Source organism: Schistocerca serialis, chromosome 2 (assembly GCF_023864345.2).
Source record: "Schistocerca serialis cubense isolate TAMUIC-IGC-003099 chromosome 2, iqSchSeri2.2, whole genome shotgun sequence".
Lineage (NCBI taxonomy): Eukaryota > Metazoa > Arthropoda > Insecta > Orthoptera > Acrididae > Schistocerca > Schistocerca serialis.
Window position 1 is genome coordinate 578,888,750 of NC_064639.1, and position 23,761 is coordinate 578,912,510.

At 43.4% G+C, this 23,761-nt stretch overlaps 1 protein-coding gene across 5 annotated transcripts in view; it reads left to right on the forward strand.

The window, feature by feature from the left end:
• The window catches only part of LOC126457583 (uncharacterized), a 273,738-nt gene that overhangs the window by 151,757 nt on the left and 98,220 nt on the right, over positions 1-23,761 (forward strand). For all 5 annotated transcript variants that reach the window (XM_050094010.1, XM_050094009.1, XM_050094008.1 and 2 more), the window contains exon 2: positions 318-442. In XM_050094010.1, the coding sequence (XP_049949967.1) occupies positions 386-442 (57 nt within the window). In that variant the 5' untranslated portion in view covers positions 318-385. The remainder of the gene's footprint in view (positions 1-317; positions 443-23,761) is intronic.

Consider the following 23,761-nt stretch of genomic DNA (forward strand, 5'->3'; position numbering starts at 1 on the left):
TGGATGTTTGTGATATCCTTAGGTTAGTTAGGTTTAACTAGTTCTAAGTTCTAGGGGACTAATGACCCAGCAGTTGAGTCCCATAGTGCTCAGAGCCATTTGAACCATTTGAACCCCAGCCGCGCTCTTCTGCGCTTGCACCCTGTGTAGTTCATGTAATTACTCATTCGTCAGCTGTGACCTGTCTGACGACATAAGGGACTGTCCTCTGTATTTCTCATCATTGAGTAGAGCTGATTTTCTGCACGTTTTCACGAAGTGAACCGGTCCTTTCTCAGGGCAGGTATTCATCACTTGTATTTTCTTCTTGCTTCCAGAAACACCGACGAACCGGACCCCGACAGGCTCTGTCGCTGAGCCGAGCACTCCCACCACCTCCATCGAGATGGGGGTGGACTTCCTGGTGTCTCCGCGGTGCTACCAGCTGTACGCCGCCGCCCTGGTACGTATCCTGCCGACAATCGGTCACGCGGCACTCATCCTCTGATGACTCTTCATGTCGCCTCTGTATTCTTAAAATCGCTATAAGTCTGCATCAGAGATTAATTTTCATGCTTTGCAATTCTGCGTCTTCCTGTACCATTCGCAAAAGATACGAGAGTACAATAGCATGCTATATGAAACTTCCTGGCAGATTAAAACTGTGTTCCGGACCCGAACTCGAAACCGGTGTCTTTGTGTCTTGCGGGCAAGTACCTTGCCAATTGAACTACCCAAGCACAACTCACGACCCATCCTCACAGCATTAAGCTTGTCCGCGAAGCAGTGTTCATGGATCCAGCCCGGGTCAGGCACAACTGAACAGCCGGCAAATGTCAGTAAATAAAACTTTACTTTGCAAAGCTCTAAACTACTGCGAGTAATTCCTGTACAGAGTAAAATAGTGCCCCACAAACTTACCTTTCAACTTCGATTCTAAAATCGGGGATATATCATGCTTCTTTCAATTTTACTGCAAGCCTATTGAAAATAGAACCTGCAGAAAAGTGTTCTCCTTTCAGTACTATAGTTTAAAAAGGGATTATACAAGAGGAAATCTTTTTCCCTCTACAATTCGTTGAGTGTCTGTCGCCTTCCCCATTTGAATGCATCCACGTTATTAACCACAAACCCCATGAGGAAGTAAATACAGGATAAACCAAAATTGGCCCAGTCAGACGCACCAGTGCAATTCACTGCATACTAGCAGCACAAGAATGTCTGTAACATAATTTCGTCTTGTGCATATTTTTGGTAGATAACGCTCGTCAAAGGAAGGCAGTTTGTCAGCACTGTAATCACATGTCCGACAAGCATCTTCATACAATATTGTGTAGCTGTTCGACACAGTTAGTGCAGTGAGTACGGATTTGCGTTAGAATACTCGAGTTGAGTACTATTATATGTTGGTTCAAATGGCTTTGAGCTCTATGGGACTTAACATCTGAGGTCATCAGTCCCCTAGAACGTAGAACTACTTAAACCTAACTAACCTAAGGACATCATACACATCCATGCCCGAGGCAGGATTCGAACCTGCGACCGTAGCTGTCGCGAGGTTCCAGACTGAAGCGCCTAGAACCATTCGGCCACAGCGGCCGGCATTATTACGAGTCAGGGTGCATTTATTGTTCTAATTTTAGACTATGTGATGTGATTTCTCTCTTCTTAATCGTTATACAGCAACTACAGTAAGTATTATACCAACCACGTCCAGTTATTTCATGCGGATGAAAGAGGTAAACATGATAATTGCTGGAGCTCATCCAAGATCATCCTGCAGACACTTATTCAAAGAGCTAGAGATCTTTACTGTAGCCTCACAATATATATATTTACTTATGAAATTTGTTATTAACAATCCGAATGAATTCAAAAGTAATAGCAGTGTACATGGCTACAACACTAGGAGAAAGGCTGATCTTCACTACTCAAGGTTAAATCTAACTTTGGCTCAGAAAGGGGTAGATTATGCTGCCACAAAAGTCTTTGGTCACTTACCTAATAGCATCAAAAGTCTGACAGATAGCCATATAGCATTTAAAAAGAAATTAAAAGAATTTCTGAATGGCAACTCCTTCTACTCATTAGATGAATTTTTGGATATAGTAAGTGGGTAATTTCCTCAACCCCCCTCCCCCCTCCCCCCCCCAAAAAAAAAAAAAATTAAGCGTCATGTAATGTTTTGTGTAATGTAATATCTTGTATAGGCACCTTTTATTAACCTGACACGTTCCACATCATTGCGAAGTGTCGTATTCATGATCTATGGAACAAATACTAATCTAATCTAATAGTTGCTACTGACCACATCTAACTATAGCCAGTTACACCGCACAATTACACTGACGGGAAAAAAATCGCAACACTAAAAAATAATTAATGTAGAGTAACGGAATTTCGAGAATACATTTGTCTAGATAACATATTCAAGTAATTAACGTTGCAAGATCACAGGTTAGTGTAAGTGCTACGTAAACCACTGGAAATGTAAATGCTGTTACCTGTAGAATGTTGAATGTAACCATGCAAACGTGCTTTCATTGCGTTGTACAAGTGACGGATATCAGTTTGTGGCGTGGAGTTCCATGGCTGTTGCACTCGGTCTCTCAATACGTGGACGGATAATGCCAGTTGTGGATGACGCCGGAGTTGTCGTCCGATTATATCCCATATGTGCCCTATTGGAGACAGAGCTAGTGATCGATCAGGCCAAGGCAACATGTCGACACTCTGTAGAACATGTTGGGTTACAACAGCGGTATGTGAGCGAGCGTTACCATGTTGGAAAACATTCCTTGGAATGCTGTTCGTGAATGGTAGATCAACAGGTCGAATCAGCAGACTGACTTACGATGTTGCAGTCAGGATGCATGGATAACCACGAGAGTGCACCCCAGACCATAGCTCGAGTTGTACGTCCAGTGTGTCTGGCACGGAGAGAGATTGGGTGCAGGAAATGGCCTCCTCCTAACCAACAAGCGGCCATCAGTGGAACCGAGGCAGGACCAGTTTTCATCAGAAAACACAACAGATCTACACCCTGTCCACCAATGAGCTCTCGCTTGACACCACTGAAGTCACAAATGTTTGTTGTTTGGGTTCAGTAGAATACACGCTACAGGGTGTCTGATCCGGAAGTAACCGATTTTTAATAGTTCGTTGTGTCGCTGTGGTGCCAAGTACTGAACAAATTGCTGCTGCAGATGCAGTATGATGCTCTAGAACGATATGCTGAACACGATAGTCGTCGTTCTGAGTAGTGCCACGTGGCTGTCCGGAGCCCGGTCCTCTTGCTACCGTACATTCTCGTGACCACTGCCACCAGCAATCATGTACAGTGGCTACATTCCTGCCAAGACTTCTGCAGTATCGCAGAAGGAACATCCAGCTTCTCGTAGCTCTACTACACGACCACATTCAATTCAGAGACGCTTTGATAATGGCGTATTTGCCTGGCTAACGTCAATTCAGCACGTCCAGCTCACAGGTAACTAACGCTCACAACCGTTACAATACGACTGGCGCGAAATTTCAGTAGACATGATCATTCAGATGTACACTACTGGCCATTTAAATTGCTACACCACGAAGATGACGTGCTACAGACGCGAAATTTAACCTACAGGAAGAAGATGCTGTCATATGAAAATGATTAGCTTCTCAGAGCATTCACACAAGGTTGGCGCCGGTGGCGACACCTACAACGTGCTGACATGGGGAAAGTTTCCAACCGACTTCTCATACACAAACAGCAGTTGACCGGCGTTGCCTGGTGAAACGTTGTTGTGATGCCTGGCGTAAAGAGGACAAATGCGTACCATCACGTGTCCGACTTTGATAAAGGTCGGATTGTAGCCTATCGCGATTGCGGCTTATCGTATTGGGACATTGTTGCTCGCGTTGGTCGAGATCCAATGACTGTTAGCAGAATATGGAATTGGTGGGTTCAGGAGGGTAATACGGAACGCCGTGCTGGATCCCAACGGCCTCGTATCACTAGCAGTCGAGATGACAGGCATCTTATCTGCATGGCTGTAACAGATCGTGCAGTCACGTCTCGATCCTTGAGTCAACACATGGGGACGTTTGCAAGACAACAACCATCTGCACGAACAGTTCGACGACGTTTGCAGCAGCATGGACTATCAGCTCGGAGACCATGGCTGCGGTTACCCTTGACGCTGCATAACAGACAGGAGCGCCTGCGATGGTGTACTCAACGATGAACCTGGGTGCACGAATGGCAAAACGTCATTTTTTCGGATCAATCCAGGTTCTGTTTACAGCATCATGATGCTCGCATCCGTGTTTGGCGACATCGCGGTGAACGCACATTGGAAGCGTGTATTCGTCATCGCCATACTGGCGTATCACACGGCGTGATGGTTTGGGGTGCCATTGGTTACACGTCTCGATCACCTCTTGTTCGCACTGACGGCACTTTGAACAGTGGACGTTACATTTCAGATGTGTTACGACCCATGGCTCTGCCCTTCATTCGATCCCTCCGAAACCCTACATTTCAGCAGGATAATGCACGATTGCATGTTGCAGGTCCTGTACGGGCCTTTCTGGATACAGAAAATGTTCGACTGCTGCCCTGGCCAGCACATTCTCCAGATCTCTCACCAATTGAAAACGTCTGATCAATGGTGGCCGAGCAACTGGTTCGTCACAACAGGCCAGTCACTACTCTTGATGAACTGTGGCATCGTGTTCAAGCTGTATGAGCAGATGTACCTGTACACGCCATCCAAGCTCTGTTTGACTCATGCCCAGGCGTATCAAGGCCGTTATTATGGCGAGAGGTGGTTGTTCTGGGTACTGATTTCTCAGGATCTATGCAGCCAAATTGCCTGAAAATGTAATGACATGTCAGTTCTAGTATAATATATTTCTCCGATGAATACCCGTTTATCATCTGCATTTCTTCTTGGTGTAGCAATTTTAACGGCCAGTAGTGTAGTAACACGCCTATTAACTTTATTTTATGTCACACAAACTCCTTCCTGGTGTTGCAATTTTCTCTTGTCTGTATGGTTTCATAGAGATATTAAATGGAGTAATCGGTTAAGCTCATCTGTATATAACGTAAATGGCACACTTTGAATCGCTGATAGGATACTTGGAAACTGCAATTTCTGAATAAATACAGCGTAAGTGTATGGGACCCATGTGAAATTGGTCAGCTAGAGGTCATCGAGCGTGCACTAAAAAGTCCGGTGGGAATGGCCACAAGTTAGTTTGACTCGTGAGGAACTGTAACAGAAATGTTAAAGAACCTGCTTAGAAAACTCAGGAAAACGTCAGTCGAGGCAGCAAGGGTGAATATCCTTCAGCCGTCTACAGATCGATCTCTTATAGATAGTAAGGATAACATTACAAGTAGCCATTGGTTTTACGCTCCAACCTTATTATATGTCGCAAAACAGATGACATTCTGCCAGAGTCTTCACAGAGTACAAATGTAAATGGTGAAGATATAAGCTTTTACAGAGATGTTCTGAGAATTAACGTGGAATGTTGCAAGAAAGGCAACCTTTTCCTGAAACGGTGCTGGATGAGTTTGGAGAACCAACATTCGAGACAGATTCTAAAATTATACAACTCCCGTCATCGAACATCAAGCAAGTAAAGCTGTGGTAAAACAATACACGCATATTCGAGAGGACGGTGATTCAAGATACCCGTCTGACTAGATTAAGGTTTTCAATGGTTTTCCTAAAGCGCTCAAAGCGAATGCCGGGATGGTTACTTTGAAAAGAAACAGCCGAGTTCCTCTCCGAGCTTGGGCTCCGTCTCTACTGACCTCAGCATCAGCGGTGCCTTCATCGAACGTCTCGCTTAAGTAGCGTAAAAACAAGATAATGTCTATTACTAAGCGTCCGGAGGAATGCAGTTTATTTTTAACGCACACTGTTTGCGAGAGAAATTGAATGGTACTGAAATGTAGTATCCTCCGTTGTATACTTTATACTGGATTGTGGGGTGTATATTGAATATTTCGACTTTCGTTTTTCCTTAGTTGATCACTATTTGCTCCTTACTGCAAGTCGAGTAATTGAGATTTGTGTAAATTATTACTAGGAACCGATAGTCCCGAAGGCTATAACTGACGGTGTCTATAGCAAAAAATTTTGTTTTCGGTTCAAAATATGATGTTTCGTATGTCGGATTGTCATTTAGATATAGAGTGTCAAGGACGCTGTCTCCGAAAACCGCAGCTAATCCACTCGTACGAGTGAAAGTTCACGAACAATCGTATTAGCCCGAAGACTCTTTTATCATTTTGATTTCAACATAGAGGATCAGTTAGTAACGCCCTTTTGCCGTCGATGTAACTGTAGACTTGCTCAGTTTTACAAGGGCAGAGGAGGACGTTGGGCGTGGCCTCTCCTAGTATTTACATCGACATTGCCTGAATCGATACTCACCTGAAGCGGTTTTGGGACACCACGGAATACCGAATCCTCTCCCTCCAAATACGAGTACCGAGTCCACTGTCTTAATCACTGCGACACCACGCTCGCTTTTTTCTCAACGAAATTACGTTGCTACGCTTCCGCCAGCTGCGAGTGCAGACGTTACACAGCTTGCCCGCATACCTGAACGGCTGCAGACGATGGCACATGGCCGGTCGGCGCGTTTATGCCTGCACCTGGGCTGCGAATCTTCAGAGCAGAACGAGAACGCCGTAACGGATACATGGCTTACCCGCATCCTTTCCCCGCGATTAGACTCTTTCACCTTTCATCTGTTTACTACATACCAGCTAGCCTTGTTGAAATGAAAGGTGGGCGATTCGTGTAGGGTCTTCAAATAAATCATGGATGCCTTTAAATACTCTTTTATTGCCCTCACAATATCGCCGATATTTCCTATGAAAATAACCTCTTAAACTGAACTCCTTAAATTTCATACCATACTAGGTATAGTTATAAAATAATCAGGCTACTGCTGTAAAAAAATTGTACTACAAAAGTATACATATTTAGCTACTGACACCCTCAGTATACACGCCTGCTCCATCCCTGCAACGCTCCATGAGCATTTTCCATTGTGGAATCAGTGCTGGAAGTCTTCCTCGCTGCTTGTGATGTGTGCTCTTTTATTTTTCACTTCTTCAACTTGAAATCTTGTGCTTTTTAATGCAGATTTGACTTAGGAAAATAGATAAAAGTCACATGTTGCTAGGTCAGGTGAATAAGGTAGGATGCTGTACTTCGCTAGACACCACTTAACAGACAATGCGGTATTCGTGATGCAGAAGGCATGACTTGTTCTTCCACACTTCGTGTTATTTTTTTCTTACTTTGTCAACAAGTTAAGCAAGAACCTCAAGGTAGTAATGTTGATTAATAGTTTGAACTTCAGGAACCCAGAGAAGAGACAGAAATTTTATGAATATCCAAGAAAACAATCATCATCGCTTTGAACCTCATTTGTTCATTCGAGCTTTTTTCGCTTTCGTTGATGCTGGGGCCCTTCCTATGCATAAACTGGCGCTTAGTTTTCAGATCATGAGTGAAAAACCAATATTCGTCACGTGTTATCATTCTTTCCAAGAAATTCAGATCATTTTCAGTGGTATTCAAAGTGTCATTGTAAATATTTTCACGATCTTCCTTTTGTTCGATTGTGAAAATTTTCGGCATCTGTTTCACAGACGCTTTTCTCATGTTAACTTCGTTGTGTAGATATGCCTTACGTATTCTTTGTAAATTCCTGCAGTTTCACTAATCGATTCAATACTCAAGCGACTGTCGCATAGAATCAGATTACTTACTTTTTCGATATTTTCATCCGTTTTTGATGTCAAAGGCGTCTCGGACGTTAATAGTCTTCAACATCTTCTCGGTTATCTTGGAAATGCTTGAACCACTCAAAAATCGGCGTACGTGATAAACTGTCTTTGCCATATGCGTTTTTAGTGACACAAAGGTTTCAGCAGCAGTTTTTCCAAGTCCCATGTGAAACTTCACGTCAGTTCGTTGCTGTATTGTTTCATTTATCAATTTTCCGGCAAAATCGAATAACAGCGCTTACGCAAACGAAGACCACTGCCACGCTGATGCCGAATTCGACTTAGAAGGCTTCGCGCTTCATACCTATTGGTCGTTTACCTTCGACGCGTGCGTATTTAATCTGTGACAGCATCGGCCTTGTTATTTACAGCCACACCTCATATCACAGACGTACTGCCTCAAATCGCCTGATGCCTAATTACCAGAGCGCTGGCACGTAGTTTCGTAGTTATCCGCTTCATCAGCGTCCGTCCTGGTTTGGTACGCGTGTAAGCTCAGTAGACAAAATATTACTCATCCCCTCCAAAGAGCACACTGGTTGTTTTGGAGCTCTGTAGCTGGTGTAGAAATGGTCACGTGACCGTCCACCACTGACCTAAGTCATGGCTGTGAAGTGCTGAGTACGTGCTGAGTATATTGTATAGAATCGGCGCTGTAATAAGGACCGCTGCGGAGATGTGACAGAATGACAGAAACCATATATGTCGCTTGGGCGTGCCCGTACCATACGGTAAAAGAAGTTGCCCGATTTGTCGTAGTATCGACAACATTGCGAAGGAATTTGAAAGCAGTGGACATTCGGAGTCGGGTACATTCCAAAGGCACACAAAGGCACATAATGTAGCACGTCTTCAGTGGGCCAAATAACAGAGAAACTGGATACTAGCTCACTGGAGGTCGCGGTATGGTATGACGAGTCGCCGTTTTCCCCCTCTTCAAATGATGCGAGGTGTCCAGCTAGCCGACGACCCAATGACGTGGGGCTGGTCGCGGCGGAGGTCCGAGTCATCCCTCGGGCATGGGTGTGTGTGTTTGACCTTTGGACAATTTAGGTTACGTAGTGTGTAAACTTAGGGACTGATGACCTTAGCAGTTAAGTCCCATAAGATTTCACACACATTTGAACATTTTTGACCCAATGACCCCTTTAAAATACAGTATTTGGAATGTGTAGTTCAGGCCGGAGTTGGAACTGTGATTTTAGGACCATAAGTTGATTATCGTGAATACGAGTCAGGATATTTTCAACTTTCCTAATCCTGTCGTCCATTATTTTCTTATAGTATTACGGACGTTGATAATTTTTATTTTGGGGCCGTCCAATTGCGACTGAACGAAATACTGTTTTTATACCATACAGCTTTGCATTATTAATGCACCATAATAAGCAAAAAGTGCCAGAACTGTTTGTAACCTTTATACACTATGTCCTAAATCCAAACTAAACACTATAAACATTCCAGCTCACTGAAGGAGCCTTGCAAAGAACGAAAGCGATATGTGTTTGCCATAAAAATTGGGTTTCATTCAGTTCTTATTAGACAGTCACAAACTAAAAATTATCGACATACCGTAACGAATCGAATGCTGATTTCAAAATTATCGATGACTAAGTGTTCCCCTTCCTTCCACGTCTTCATGAGGAGTGTACTGTGGATGGCCCCATCTTCCAAAATGACAACAACAGTGTTCACATGGCTGTTGGCACACGTTTTTTATATGACCAGCGCTCAGGCGTCTTCTCGCATCTCGACTGGCTGCCTGTATGGTTATTAATATTTGTAATAGTACAGCAACGTTATAAACTGAAATAAAAAACGTTTAAATTTTAAAACAAGTTTTCGCAATTCCCTATCCCACCGTAAGTGCTTATCAAAAAGAAAAAAATATTTATATAGATATGTGGTGTCTGTTGTGTCGGACATGTCCGACAGAACGGACACCACGTATATATGAACGACTATGGTTTCAGTGTGGACGCATCATATCTTCCGAACCCCTGTGGAACTTAGCGAATGCTACGGGTAGTCGGGGTAATGGATGGGTGTACTACTTGCACGTGACAGGTTAAGCATTTGGGTTGGACGGGAATCGCGTCCGGACGGCCGAGGCGGTCCCTACCCACTGCTAGGGACGGCCTCGGACTCGTATACGTACAGGATAGTACTTTGGCAATTTAGCTCAACGTGATGTTGAAAACTAGCGGTAGACAACAGCTGCGTCTGTCGGGACTCTTGATCGAACAAACTGGCACCAGCTTCTCGAAATGAGCCGCTGATGATGAAGAACATTTCCCAACCACTTCATCATATTATAGATTTTTTTCCCTGGAATACAGCTGCGTTATGACAGATCTACCGGCCAATAGGCCGGCGACAGCGCGCCATATCTACCGAACAATCACGAGCAAGCGCACCGCCAAACATGTGGCAGTAAGGCATCCCACAATTCACCATAACACCCATGACATAGAAACACCAACAACGTGCTATTTAACGACAAATAAGCCACCAGATTCCCCCTCCCCCCGCCATGAATATGCTGAACTCACCACTATGCCAGGTGTGTCAGATCAGAGAGGATGACGCCAACCGTTTTATGTGTGGCCCCTCTGCAGAAGTGTGGCATCTAATGACGATGGTGATTTCCTTTCTTCTCCACATAGGACAATAAACCATTCACCTTACGATTATTCTTTTCCCGGTCGGAACGTACTACGCACGAGCCAAGAAAAATGCGGCGACATGGCTACGAGCCCAAGCTTCGCGATGGTCCGAAGAATGTGCTGGACTTCAGGAACCACCTGCGATTGTGTGCAACCTGAAGTACCAACAATATTTTTCTAATTTCCTGGGGAGTGCGTACGAGATCCTCCGCGCAGTTGGATCCTTCTGGGTATGAGAAGCTGATGTTAAACACGATTAAAAGGCACACTGTGACCATGATGAAACGCTTTTCAGTTCCATGAGACGACGTGCCCGGAGCCAGAAGCGCAGGAGAGGAACGGACTTATACTGATCCACCAGCAGAGATTTCTTTGCCCTTAGTCAATTGAGAACGCGTATCACTTCCTTACTGGAAGAGTCCGGTGGATGGTATCGATGTAAACTAAAAAAAAAAATTCTTTTGTTTCCATTCCAAAAAAAAAAAGGGCGGTTAAGGCAACCGTCCTAGAGAAGCGGAGCGTCTTGGTTCGAGTCCCAGTCGGGTACACATTTTCAATGTTCACCATTGATTTATTTCAGTGCCTATAGGCGACTGAAGCCCTGATTTCTCGTAATATCAAAAATTATTTATACAGTAACTGTAATAACCGCTCGTAAAAATCTATTTTCCGCTTAAAGGTCGTATATATTCTCATGTGGCTCAAATTTTCTCACATGACAACGCCGCTAATACCATTCCTTCATTCAGCCTGGCTCATACAATCACCAGGAACACGGTAGGGACTTGAGCTATATCGGCCACGTAACCTAATCAAAATGATGATATAACTATCCAAATTAGCAAACCGGTGTCAGGAGAAGTCACTTACAGCATTGCGCTCGGGTGAAATCCACTACAAGTGATAATCTTCATACTCCATTGATCATTTTGCAATATGCTTCGTAATTGGTAGATAGCAGGTATAGTGCTGAAGTACACCCCACCAGCACAGCCCAAGCAAAGTGTACTGATTGCTTGAAGGTTCCGCCTCAGTTCGCCTTGCGACAATTACGAGGTGTTACGAAACTCCCTACCTAGGTGTATGTAAATTTGCGTTAGGTCTGGTGGTGCCCATTCTGTCTGATAACAAATTCGGGAAAATTACTTTAAAGTAGAGAAACGAAACATGCAATTCTCTTGTATTTCATTTTCATGAATAAAATCTTGTGTACATTCAGCTGTATTTCATTAATATACTGTTATTGGATAATGCATTCAGCCGTTTTATTGGTGGATTTAATTCACATGATCGATTTCAATACCACACATTTTCATCTCTAGATGTGGCTATGGCAGTGCAACCAGTCGAGACACTGAAATACATACAAAAGGTCCCCTCACCAGGGGATTGATTGGATTTAACCTTAATCCCGAACTTTAGCAGTATCTGGGATACACCTTCCGCCATATCAAATGGACTTGGTGGAGCTATTGTGCTCCCTATCAAGAGCAAACAGTGCCTTTCTACCGCGCAATATAGTCTGAAGTCGGCAAGAGAACATGATACTGTACCCTGCGATTAATGCGAAAATGCCCATAGAATCTGACTAAATGACTTCAGTACGACTAAACAGGGAACGAATTTGGATGATTTAAAACAACATTTCTCAAGCAAGGACATCTCTTCTTATTAATCACAGAGGTGGAAACGGGCCGGTGGATGCATCTAAGTGAAAATACTAGCAAACCATACTCCATGAAAAGGATGTTCATGAAAACGAGGTATTATCTCTTCGAAGGCCTCTCTTTAAAGACAGCTGATACTTATTACATCAAGAGCAACTTTTGTTCCTAGTTTCCTAACAATCGTCCAACGGCAATATTTTCCTACAGACGGCAGCACTGTTAGCAAATCGTCGATATTCTGCTAGTAACACAGTTTCAGCCTCTCACTAACATTGACCGCAACCTCTACCCGGCGGAGGGCAAAATTCTGCGAACGGGAGACAGCTGCCGCTACTGTCGTGAGCACGGTGAACAGAAACATGGGTGTGCCATTGCGAATGTTTTCACCCTCACTGCAACTGCTGAAATGTGACGGGCGAGCTAAGGTTTAAGTTCAAATGTCTTCGAGCGTTCTAGAAAAATGTGTAAAGTCGTTTATTCTTTGTTAATATACCAAACTGTACTGTTTACGGGCCCACAATACGCCACGGGAAGTCAGAAGGTACGTCAGTGAAGCATTTTATCTTTACCAATCCCGCAATTTTCTTTCCTGACGTATCTCGCATATTTAAATTTACCACTTGCACCAACCATTTCCTGGACAAAGGTTTGGAAATACAGAAGACTGCCTGTTGGGATTGTTGCATCACATACAAAGAAGTAATTTTTCGTAAAAAGTATAGGACAATCGTTTATTCATGAAAGACAAACAAAAGCTCAAATATGTTGCACAAATGTTCTCTCATTTAACTATGAAAGCTTTGCATTATTGCGATGAGGATTTCCTTACAAACCGCTGGAAATCTATAGCAAATCTTTTTATTAAATTCAATAACCGGTTTGACGATTTCACTTCTCAAAGAGAGGAGAACAGTTTCGGACTTTACTTAATTGAGATAGAGAAGATATTAAACAAAAAGAATGTATTTAAAGAGAAAATACAGTATCCGCTCCCAAATGTAAACTTGTAAGCTTCCCTTGCAATTTGACATTTTAATTTCCACGCAGTCATTGAAAAGCATTTTTCAATACCTGCAGAAGTGCTGTGGGCCAAAATATCTGCTTACTGTAAAACTTAGCCAGAATGTTCTCGAAAACTTTCCAAGTGTCATAAGTATGCGCCGAATGTATCATCATCCCAATCAATTACAATCTATGTACATACGGCACTGACAAACATTCGTCGATGGAAAGAAATGTTGAAGACGATAATGATAATTGACAGCTAGACTGTGCTTGTTCTGCGTGGGTTGCCCAGAAAGTAATGCGACGCATTTTTTTTTTCCTCAGCCGAAAACAATGCTACGAAGACGAAACGTTACGTATGTATTACTTCAAGTCTCCTGAGTGAGCGCGCCAAATTTCCGCCCCTTTCGCCGGCCGCGGTGGCCGTGCGGTTCTGGCGCTGCAGTCCGGAACCGCGGGACTGCTACGGTCGCAGGTTCGAATCCTGCCTCGGGCATGGGTGTGTGTGATGTCCTTGGGTTGGTTAGGTTTAAGTAGTTCTAAGTTCTAGGGGACTTATGACCTAAGATGTTGAGTCCCATAGTGCTCAGAGTCATTTGAACCATTTGAACCGCCCCTTTCGACAGATAGCATAGCTACAGGACACTTTCAAAATGGCGTCTGTAGGTGATGTACGTTACGAGCAACGTGCCGTCACTGAATTTCTCACTGCAGAGAAAGAAACTATCGGGAATATTCACAAACGCTTGTGCAAAGTCTATGGGGCATCTGCTGTCGACAGAAGTACAGTTAGTCGCTAGGCACGGAGGGTGAGGTCATCTGAAGGCGGTTCGGCGGAGCTCCACGATTTGCAGCGGTCGGGGTGACCATTCGCGGCTGTCACAACTGACACACCTGACCTAGTCCCTTCGGACTCCCACTCATTTCGGCCATTAAAGGATACCATTCGTGGAAGACATTTTGAGGACGATGAGGGGGTGATTCACACAGTGAAGCACTGGCTCCGCCACCAGGACAAAGATTGATACCGAGAGGGCACACACACCCTTGTTTCGCACTGGAGGAAGGCCATGGAACGGGCTGGAGATTATTTGGAAAAACAGGTTGTGTAGATAAAACACTATTCTTTCGTTTGGGTAATTCTCACTATATTCAATAAATAATTGACGAAGGAAAAGAATTCGGTGCATTACTTCGTAGGCAACCCTCGTAATGCAAATATCTTCAGGAAGTTGACAAAGGATTGAGAAATTAAGAATAGAAGAAGGAAATGAATTTGATGAAGTAAACCGGCGCAAGCTGAAAGGTAAAATGAATAGTGAAGGATGCAGTTATTTAGCTGGCTATTCTTGTTTTAAAACTCCGAAGTAAACACACCAGCACATGTACAGGAACAGTTGAAACTTCTGTCCACGATGTTGACATAATAGAGGACTCTTATGTAAATTTACATGGGCTATGTTAGTTATGAAATGAAAGTGAGATACTGAGAAAAGTACGAAAATTATATGTGAAAAGGTAAATGATTTGTTAGTTTCAGAAGAGATTATTGATGATTTATTAGTGTTAGGACTTACGTCCGACTGCAGCACATCAGGGAAATAAATGCACAGCAATATCACAGAAGAAGGAACTGACTCAAAGAGATAAGGAAGTATTATATCCAAACAAACATCTCTATACAAACTTCTAATTTTATTGGAGCGTCAGCAACGAAATTTTTCTTAAAGGAAGAATTTCTTCAGAACATTAACCTTCAGAAGATGAGAATAAGTTAGGAAATTATCCTGATAGTGTTGAGGTGTAAAACTAAATAGAAAAGTCAAGTGTTGTTCTTTGTTCATAACTATGGCTATTCTGTGTCATAGCCTGTGTCATAGCCTAAATTTGTATATTTGAGAGCCTTGTTATTATAACACTTTGATTTTGAAAGGGAGAGGAGGGGTTTTAATAAAGCAGAAAAGAATGTTTCATAAGGATAAAAGCCTGACATTTATGTACCGTAAAGGAAAATGCACTGAAACTAATTTGCGCTAAAAGACTGAAAATGTCTAAATTGTAGAATCAAAATTTCAGTATACTTTTATAACTTGTCTGTAATTGTGTTTTCATTGTTTTAATATTATGTCTGTATGCATATCCACATAAACTGAAATGAATTTCCAGCTATGTATTTTTATGGGCGACGACAAGCAGTCGGCTCTCGCGTAACGTCACGCGCAGACAGAACGTAACTTCGGTTGAGTGAGTGGCACCCCGTTGTTGTTGCGAGCCAGAGTGTGGACTGGCGAGATAGGCCCCGTGGCCCCTTCCAAGGGCGCAAGTTCCTGTCTACATCCTTCGAGAAGAAGCCTTTCACTCGGTCCGCGACAGTAAATGCACACTGTTATAACAGAGTCGTATCGTCAAGTTGTATCATAAGGCGGCGACGACTACCAGACAGACATCTTCCACTAACATGGTTTGTATGGCAACAGTGCACTTGATTCATACAGCTGCCGCCTACACAACTTTCATGTTCCGCAATGAAGTTCTTACTGCTACTTCGCTACTGTGTAGTAGGATCTCAAAGGTCGGAGAGCGCGTACTGAAGAAAATATCACATTTGACCTAAGGCATCCGATTTTTATAGATTTCTGGAGACTGAAAACATGAGCGAAACGTGAAAATGGAGGAAACAAGTAAAAAAGGTGGAGGAGACACGTAATTTATATCCTCCTCCAGGTAGTGCTTTCATTGCTACCGAGTTTCGGTTGGTTTAATGTGCTGTGTAAATAACAAAAAAACAAACAATAAACCTTTTGTGGCTGAAGAGTATTATTAAAGGACTTGTTAGTCTTTGTTCCTATAGAAAACTATACTCCGTTCTTCTTCATTGCCCCCCCCCCCCCACGGTTAAAATAAAATGTGTACGCTCTGACATTTGTCATGGTCAATAACATAAGACATGAGTTTGCTTCGCTGAAAGAAAGGAAATGCTAAGTAAAATGATAAGAAAAACACAGATATTGGACAGGGACATTTTCTCAGCTAATAGTTATATCCCTGTTCCTCTTATTACTGATTAATTGCTTTGTAAGTTGTGATTTCTCAGGTTTTCTCTGCGAGATAGATTAATGGTATTCTCCAGGGTGTTCTGCCGAGTTACTTTTTCCGCGCCATGCAGTTAATTTCGACGACCGACTCAGCTCGTACTGATATCCAGAGAAACGCAAACGCTCTCTGCGTCCTCCCGCTATTGTGGATGTGATGGCCAGTGAGATTTTAACAAAATGAGTGACGGACCACAAGCATTGTTTGAACTGAAACCTCCGTCTCTGTTTATTAGGTTTTTTAACATATTTATTTCGATAGACCTCTTAAATGTACTGTCACATAAATTTGGCATTTGCACCACGATACTGGTATCATCGTATTTCATTTCATGATTACTTTCGAGGCAGTGCTCGGCAACAGCTGACTTGCTCGGTCGTCTTAGTCGCGTGTGTCGCCGATGTTCCTTGCATCTCTCCTTGACTAGTCTCATAGGCTGCCCCACGTAAGACACGCAACATTCCATGAACTGCGATACACATCCGGCTTTCGGAGACAAAGATCGTCCTTAACATTAGGTACAAAAATAACGGACAACAGCGACCAGAACTCACACTATAATGCTTCCGCACAAACTGAATTACGTACACCGATGATAATGACAATAATTTCGTGTGTGTTCATCGCCCTGGTACAAGGCTTCCAATTGGACGCCATTTAGGCTACTTACGTATCCCTAAACTACCCCAGTTATCCAATCACGAAAAGGTGAACTACAGTTTAACGTGGAAACTGAATCACATCTATTGTTTTGCAGCTCCTCACATCGTTGTGAGGCTAGGCTAGGTTAGAACGAACACTGAAAAATCCTGGTCCGGTTGAGATTCTATAACGCGACTTCTCGGTTCTCAGGCACGCACATCACCGATAGATCACCAGGCCTGACATTTACACCTGTAGTTTATCTACTGTTTTGATGAGTGATTTTGTATCAAAGTATCTACATCTACATCCACACTCCGCAAGCCACCTGACGGTGTGTGGCGGAGGGTACCCTGACTACCTCTATCGGTTCTCCCTTCTATTCCAGTCTCGTATTGTTCGTGGAAAGAAGGATTCTCGGTATGCTTCTGTGTGGGCTCTAATCTCTCTGATTTTATCCTCATGGTCTCTTCGCGAGATGTACGTAAGAGGGAGCAATATACTGCTTGACTCTTCGGTGAAGGTATGTTCTCGAAACTTTCCCGTACCGAGCTACTGAGCGTCTCTCCTGCAGAGTCTTCCACTGGAGTTTATCTATCATCTCCGTAACGCTTTCGCGATTACTAAATGATCCTGTAACGATGCGCGCTGCTCTCCGTTGGATCTTCTCTATCTCTTCTATCAACCCTATCTGGTATGGATCCCACACTGCTGAGCAGTATTCAAGCAGTGGGCGAACAAGTGTACTGTAACCTACTTCCTTTGTTTTCGGATTGCATTTCCTTAGGATTCTTCCAATGAATCTCAGTCTGGCATCTGCTTTACCGACGATCAACTTTATATGATCATTCCATTTTAAATCACTCCTAATGCGTACTCCCAGATAATTTATGGAATTAACTGCTTCCAGTTGCTGACCTGCCATTTTGTAGCTAAATGATATGGGATTTATCTTTTTATATATTCGCAGCACATTACACTTGTCTACATTGAGATTCAATTGCCATTCCCTGCACCATGCGTCAATTCGCTGCAGATCCTCCTGTATTTCAGTACAATTTTCCATTGTTACAACTTCTCGATACACCACAGCATCATCTGCAATAAGCCTCAGTGAACTTCCGATGTCATCCACGAGGTCATTTATGTATATTGTGAATAGCAACGGTCCTATGACACTCCCCTGCGGCACACCTGAAATCACTCTTACTTCAGAAGACTTCTCTCCATTGAGAATGACATGCTGCGTTCTGTTATCTAGGAACTCTTCAATCCAATCACACAATTGGTCTGATAGTCCATATGCTCTTACTTTGTTCATTAAACGACTGTGGGGAACTGTATCGAACGCCTTGCGGAAGTCAAGAAACACGGCATCTACCTGTGAACCCGTGTCTATGGCCCTCTGAGTCTCATGGACGAATAGCGCGAGCTGGGTTTCACACGACCGTCTTTTTCGAAACCCATGCTGATTCCTACAGAGTAAATTTCTAGTCTCGAGAAAAGTCATTATACTCGAACGTAATACGTGTTCCAAAATTCTACAACTGATCGACGTTAGAGATATAGGTCTATAGTTCTGCACATCTGTTCGATGTACCTTCTTGAAAACGGGGATGACCTGTGCCCTTTTTCAATCCTTTGGAACGCTACGCTCTTCTAGAGACCTACGGTACACCGCTGCAAGAAGGGGGGCAAGTTCCTTCGCGTACTCTGTGTAAAATCGAACTGGTATCCCATCAGGTCCAGCGGCATTTCCTCTTTGGAGCAATTTTAATTGTTTCTCTATCCCTCTGTCGTCTATTTCTATATCTACCATTTTGTCATCTGTGCGACAATCTAGAGAAGGAACTACAGTGCAGTCTTCCTCTGTGAAACAGCTTTGGAAAAAGACATTTAGTATTTCGGCCTTTAGTCTGTCATCCTCTGTTTCAGTACCATTTTGGTCACAGAGTGTCTGGATATTTTGTTTTGATCCACCTACTGCTTTGACATAACACCAAAATTTCTTAGGATTTTCTGCCAAGTCGGTACATAGAACTTTACTTTCGAATTCATTGTATGTGACATAATTGGTCACATCTTTTGATTTCATTGACTTGCAGGTTTAAATTTTTTACACCGTCAACGGACCATAGACCTTCGTTTGTTACATAAATTTCAACTTGATACCTGAGGAAATGCAGGCTTGGTAGACGGATAGCAAAGTGATAATATAACAACTCCGTTTTTACCGGTTGCGACAAGGAATCTTAAAGAGATCTTAAAGAAATCTTTATTAAACGGAGCAAAATACACTGGATGACATGTTTACGGAGGAGCCTACCGAAATTTCAGTATATGGTAGATAATTTATCCTTGGCTCCTCCTCTTATGTCTCAGTCTCAAGTTCACGTTCTTGATGTAAACTGCGACACCTGTTCAGTGTGACGATCCTAGTACCTGTGTATTTGGAACATTATTCATAGCTGTAGGAATTCTTCGGCGAGGCTCTTATTGTCTGAAAGTATTCCTCTGTGGACCAAAATATTTTGCATCCCACATCTCCTTTTAAATTTGATGGAGAAGTCGCCGGGCGTGTGCGGTGTCTGTAGGTTTTCTATATATTCTGCGACCCAGGAATCGTCCGTTCTTCCCTTAACTAACAAACTGAGGAGCTGGCCCTCTTTTTCTGGATCCATGTGTATTACGCTGTATACTACGCTTTTCAGACTTTAAATGTTCCAGGAACTATTCAAGTTTTTCCTCTTCATGTGGCCGCACCACAAATGTGTCACCCACATACCGATAGAAAAATATTGCTTTCAGCTTGGCAGGACTACCCATTACCAGGCCCTCGGTGTGTTCACGTTTTCCGTCGATCAGGAAATAAGCTGATGTCAGAACGTACCTGATAAGTTCTGTGAAACAGTCATGAAACTTTTCCGTCATTAATTCCAAGGAATCAGAAAGTGGAACTCTCGTAAAGATGAGACTACATCGAAACTGACCATAATATCCGAATCATGGGGTAGCAATTGACTGAGGCAATGCGCAAAGACAGCGGATTTGCGAATGTGGTGTTCATGCTTCTCCACGTATTCGCTGAGAATGCGTTTCAGGTATTTTGCCAGTCGGTATTTAGGTGCGCCAATGTTACTAATTATGCCCTTAAATGCATTACTTCCTTGTGTACTTTAGTCGTGATAGTATGGCTGCACGTGTTTTAAGACCCTTAATGATGCTGCACAGTAATCTTGACTCATTGAGAATGGTTATCATCATCTTCTAAATTTTATTTGTAATATCGACATCTATCCGGCTCTATCCAACGTCATTCACAAGATCGAAAATATTATCGTAATCCACATGTGGCATGACAGCCGTAGCATTGCCCTTGTCGGATGGCAGAACTACTGTTTCTTCGTCCCCCCGTAGATTTCTCAATGCCACTCGTTCTCTGTTGGAGAGCTCACAGCACCAGAGCAAGAAAGCTGGGCCGGTCATCCAAATATTGTGCATAAAATTGGAACAATACCTCTGCAGAACACCTGGAAGCGCGCCGTTAACCAGTCACACCGAGAAAACGTGAGACACTACCTCACTTACATTCGACAGGGAGGAGATGCTCCACCATGTGTACAGGTTGAATAAGTTCCGCCAAAATAAATGGCGATTTCTCAGTAAGTGGACCTTGCTAATAAGCTGTCGTTATGAACAAGTTGTAGCTACGTTCGCAAAAACAATAATCACATTAGCAGACCAGCGACGAATACTCTGGCCATCACAATTAAAGTGTCACTCTTTCGAAACCCCGTAATTGTCTCCCACTGCTATACAGAAGTCTGAAATTTGGATCAACGATGCCTACAACAATTGTTCTGAACGGTTCTTAGTGGTTCCGCCCTGTAAACGAAAGCAAAAATTGCTGTCGCGCTACACTCCAAAGTGTTCATATCGTGTTCAACGGGGTTTTAGCCCCACGATCCACGATGTCCTTAGAGAAAAGAGTGGGAGGGGGGGTGTCAGCAGTGTATGAGGCTGTCAGGATCGTCGTCCTGTTGCTCATCACAGTGCGGATTGTCGTTTTCGACCGCGAAATATATGGGAATCAGTGCCCCAAGGGAAGGGGTGGTTTCACTGAAGCAATGTATGCCTTATCCTAAGTCCTTTTAGTATCAATTCTGAGCGGCAGTAAATGCTTTCCTCGGCCACCCATAAGAAAAGTGCGTCATTTCAATAGTGGGCATTTGTGGTCCCGACCGCTATCGCAGAGGCGTCAAAAGAAGGGGTGAAACGCGGATAAGAAGGATTATGACGATCTTCCCATCGTCCAACACGTCTACGGAAGAGTTGTCAGAATTTTGGTGAAACTTGGTGTCAATACGACATCATTAACCACCCTCACACCTCACATGGACTTTTGAGCACTTGCCTTTCTTTCACATGTGTCAACATCTGGTTCTTTGAAGCGTAGCCGGGTTCGAGGATGGCGTCTCAGGGCGCAACGCTTTTGCACCTTTACAGGGGAAGGTTGTAGGTTTCTGTGATCCAGATTACAAACTTCTGCGTCGCAATGGGAGACAATTAATGGGTTTCAAAAAAGTGACCCTTTAATTGTGTTCCTCAGTGTAGGATTAGGCGCCGTGCAAGCCTACCTCCAGTACGAGTGAGAATATTCTTGACACTCGATGAATGCTGGATGTCACTTCGAAAAAGCATCTGCAGCTCCATGTCATGCCAACTAAACTCTCGGCCAATTATTGGGAATTTGTTGACAATACAACATGGTCACAAGTATAATCAATGCAGATGAAAACGTCTGCATGCAAGAATCCGTAATGTAATTTATATTACTGACAAGCATCTGGACGAGGATACAACGAAGATCCTTACAAAAGGGCTAAATTTCGCCTCACTCCTATGTTGCTACCAGTAAAAAATTACCTAAGCCCCGTGGAACATGTAGCTTCACTCCCGTCAGAAGTGGCAGAAGAGGTTCGCCACGAAACCTGTGGAGCACTTACCAAGCCACCAACGCTAAGAGCCAACGTCTCCAAGAGAGAACTAGCAGCTTTGAGAAATCTGCGGAAAGACAAGGAAAATGTAGTTCGGTCATCCGACAAATGCAAACGCTACGGTCCTCATGCCACGTGTAGACTACAGCAAGATTTTCGATCTTGAATGAAGTTGCATACAGACGGATAAATTCGGAATTCATTCGACAGCGAATTCTTTGTCATCCGCTGTACTAGCTGTAAAGTACTACCTATTAGGGACATATGAAAATTTGTGCTGGAGCGGGATTCAGAGCCGGCCGCGGTGGCCGAGCGGTTCTAGGCGCTACAGTCCGGAACCGCGTGACTGCTACGGTCGCAGGTTCAAATCCTGCCTCGGGCATGGATGTGTGTGATGTCCTTAGATTAGTTAGGTTTAAGTAGTTCTAAGTTCTAGGGGACTGATGACCTCAGATGTTAAGTCCCGTAGTGCTCAGAGCCAGTTGAACCAGTTTATAAGCCATAAACAAAGAGTATTAGTCGTGATGTAATTCCATATACTTTGCTTTTCTATTATGTCTTTGGCTCTATTATGTTGATTACTGTCGTATGTTTTTTATATTATAAAATTCATGTGTTACAACTATATGAAGAGGGACGCTATAAATTGAAATACTTCACTTGCATGTCTGAAAGAACAGACATTACTGACAATCCACAGCGATATGAAATAATTCGAAATTTATTCCCCTACTGCCTATTCCTTGACATCAGCTGTATTACGCATCGATGTACTACCTCTTAGTTCCGTATGAAAAATTGTACCAGATCGGGACTCAAACGAGCACTTGCCCTTATCACGGGCGGTCGCCTTAACGACTTTAGCTATCCGTGCACATTCCCCGCTCCGAACCAAACAGGGGACTATGGCGTAAGGATGTAGGCAATGTGGCATATTGAGGTTTGGGTCGGTCCGGGGAGCGTGTACAGATAGCCGAAGTGGTTAAGGTGACAGCTCGCGATACGCAGGAAATTTGGGTTCGAGTCCCGGTCAGGCACAAGTTTTCATATGTCACTGATAGGCAGTACATCTATGCCTAACACAACTGATAGCAAAGAATTCACAGTCAGCGAATAAATTTCGAATTATTTCATGCTGTGAATAGTAAATGACGTCTTTTCTTGCTTACATGCAAGTAAAAACAGGTAGAAGTCGACCCTACGAATATAATCGAGAGGAAGTTGTTGTTTTCAATGATTCAGGCTTGTGACGTAATGTCATTTATTGTCTTAAAAGAAGAGCAGCATTGCCACCATGCACACGGAAAGAATTCCTCTAAGAGCCATATTTAATAACCTACACTCCAGCTGGAAAAATACCTAAAACCACTCTCAAGAGATATGTGGAGACTTGTGAACACTGTACACGCATAAGTGAATTGCGGCTTCAAGATAAGGATGTTATGCTCAGTTTTGATGTAGTCTCCATCTTTACAGGGTGTACTTCCAGATTCCGTGAAACTAATCGCCGAAAATTCCGATGGTTGTTGGTGTACTACGGGACGATGGTGTAGCTACAGGTAGTCTGTTATCCTTCGTCATGGCGAACCTGCACAAGGAACACTTTGAAGTAAAGGCAATAAAATCCGCCAAGTTAAAGTTTACGTGTTTCTGTAGGTATATGAATGACACTTTTATGGTGCAGCCACATGGAGCGAAAAAATTTCAAGTGTTCATGAAACATGTAAAATTTATTCGTTATTCCCCAGGATAGTATCCCCAGCGGACACCACAAATTCGTCCAAGTTCTAGATTGGCAGCTCCCGGAAGCCGAACCGCCTGTGCCAATGTCCAGTAGACTGCCGGCTAGGAGGAAATGCTAAGCGAGTTGCGGCAAACAAGGAAGCTATCGCAGCACAGGGAAAT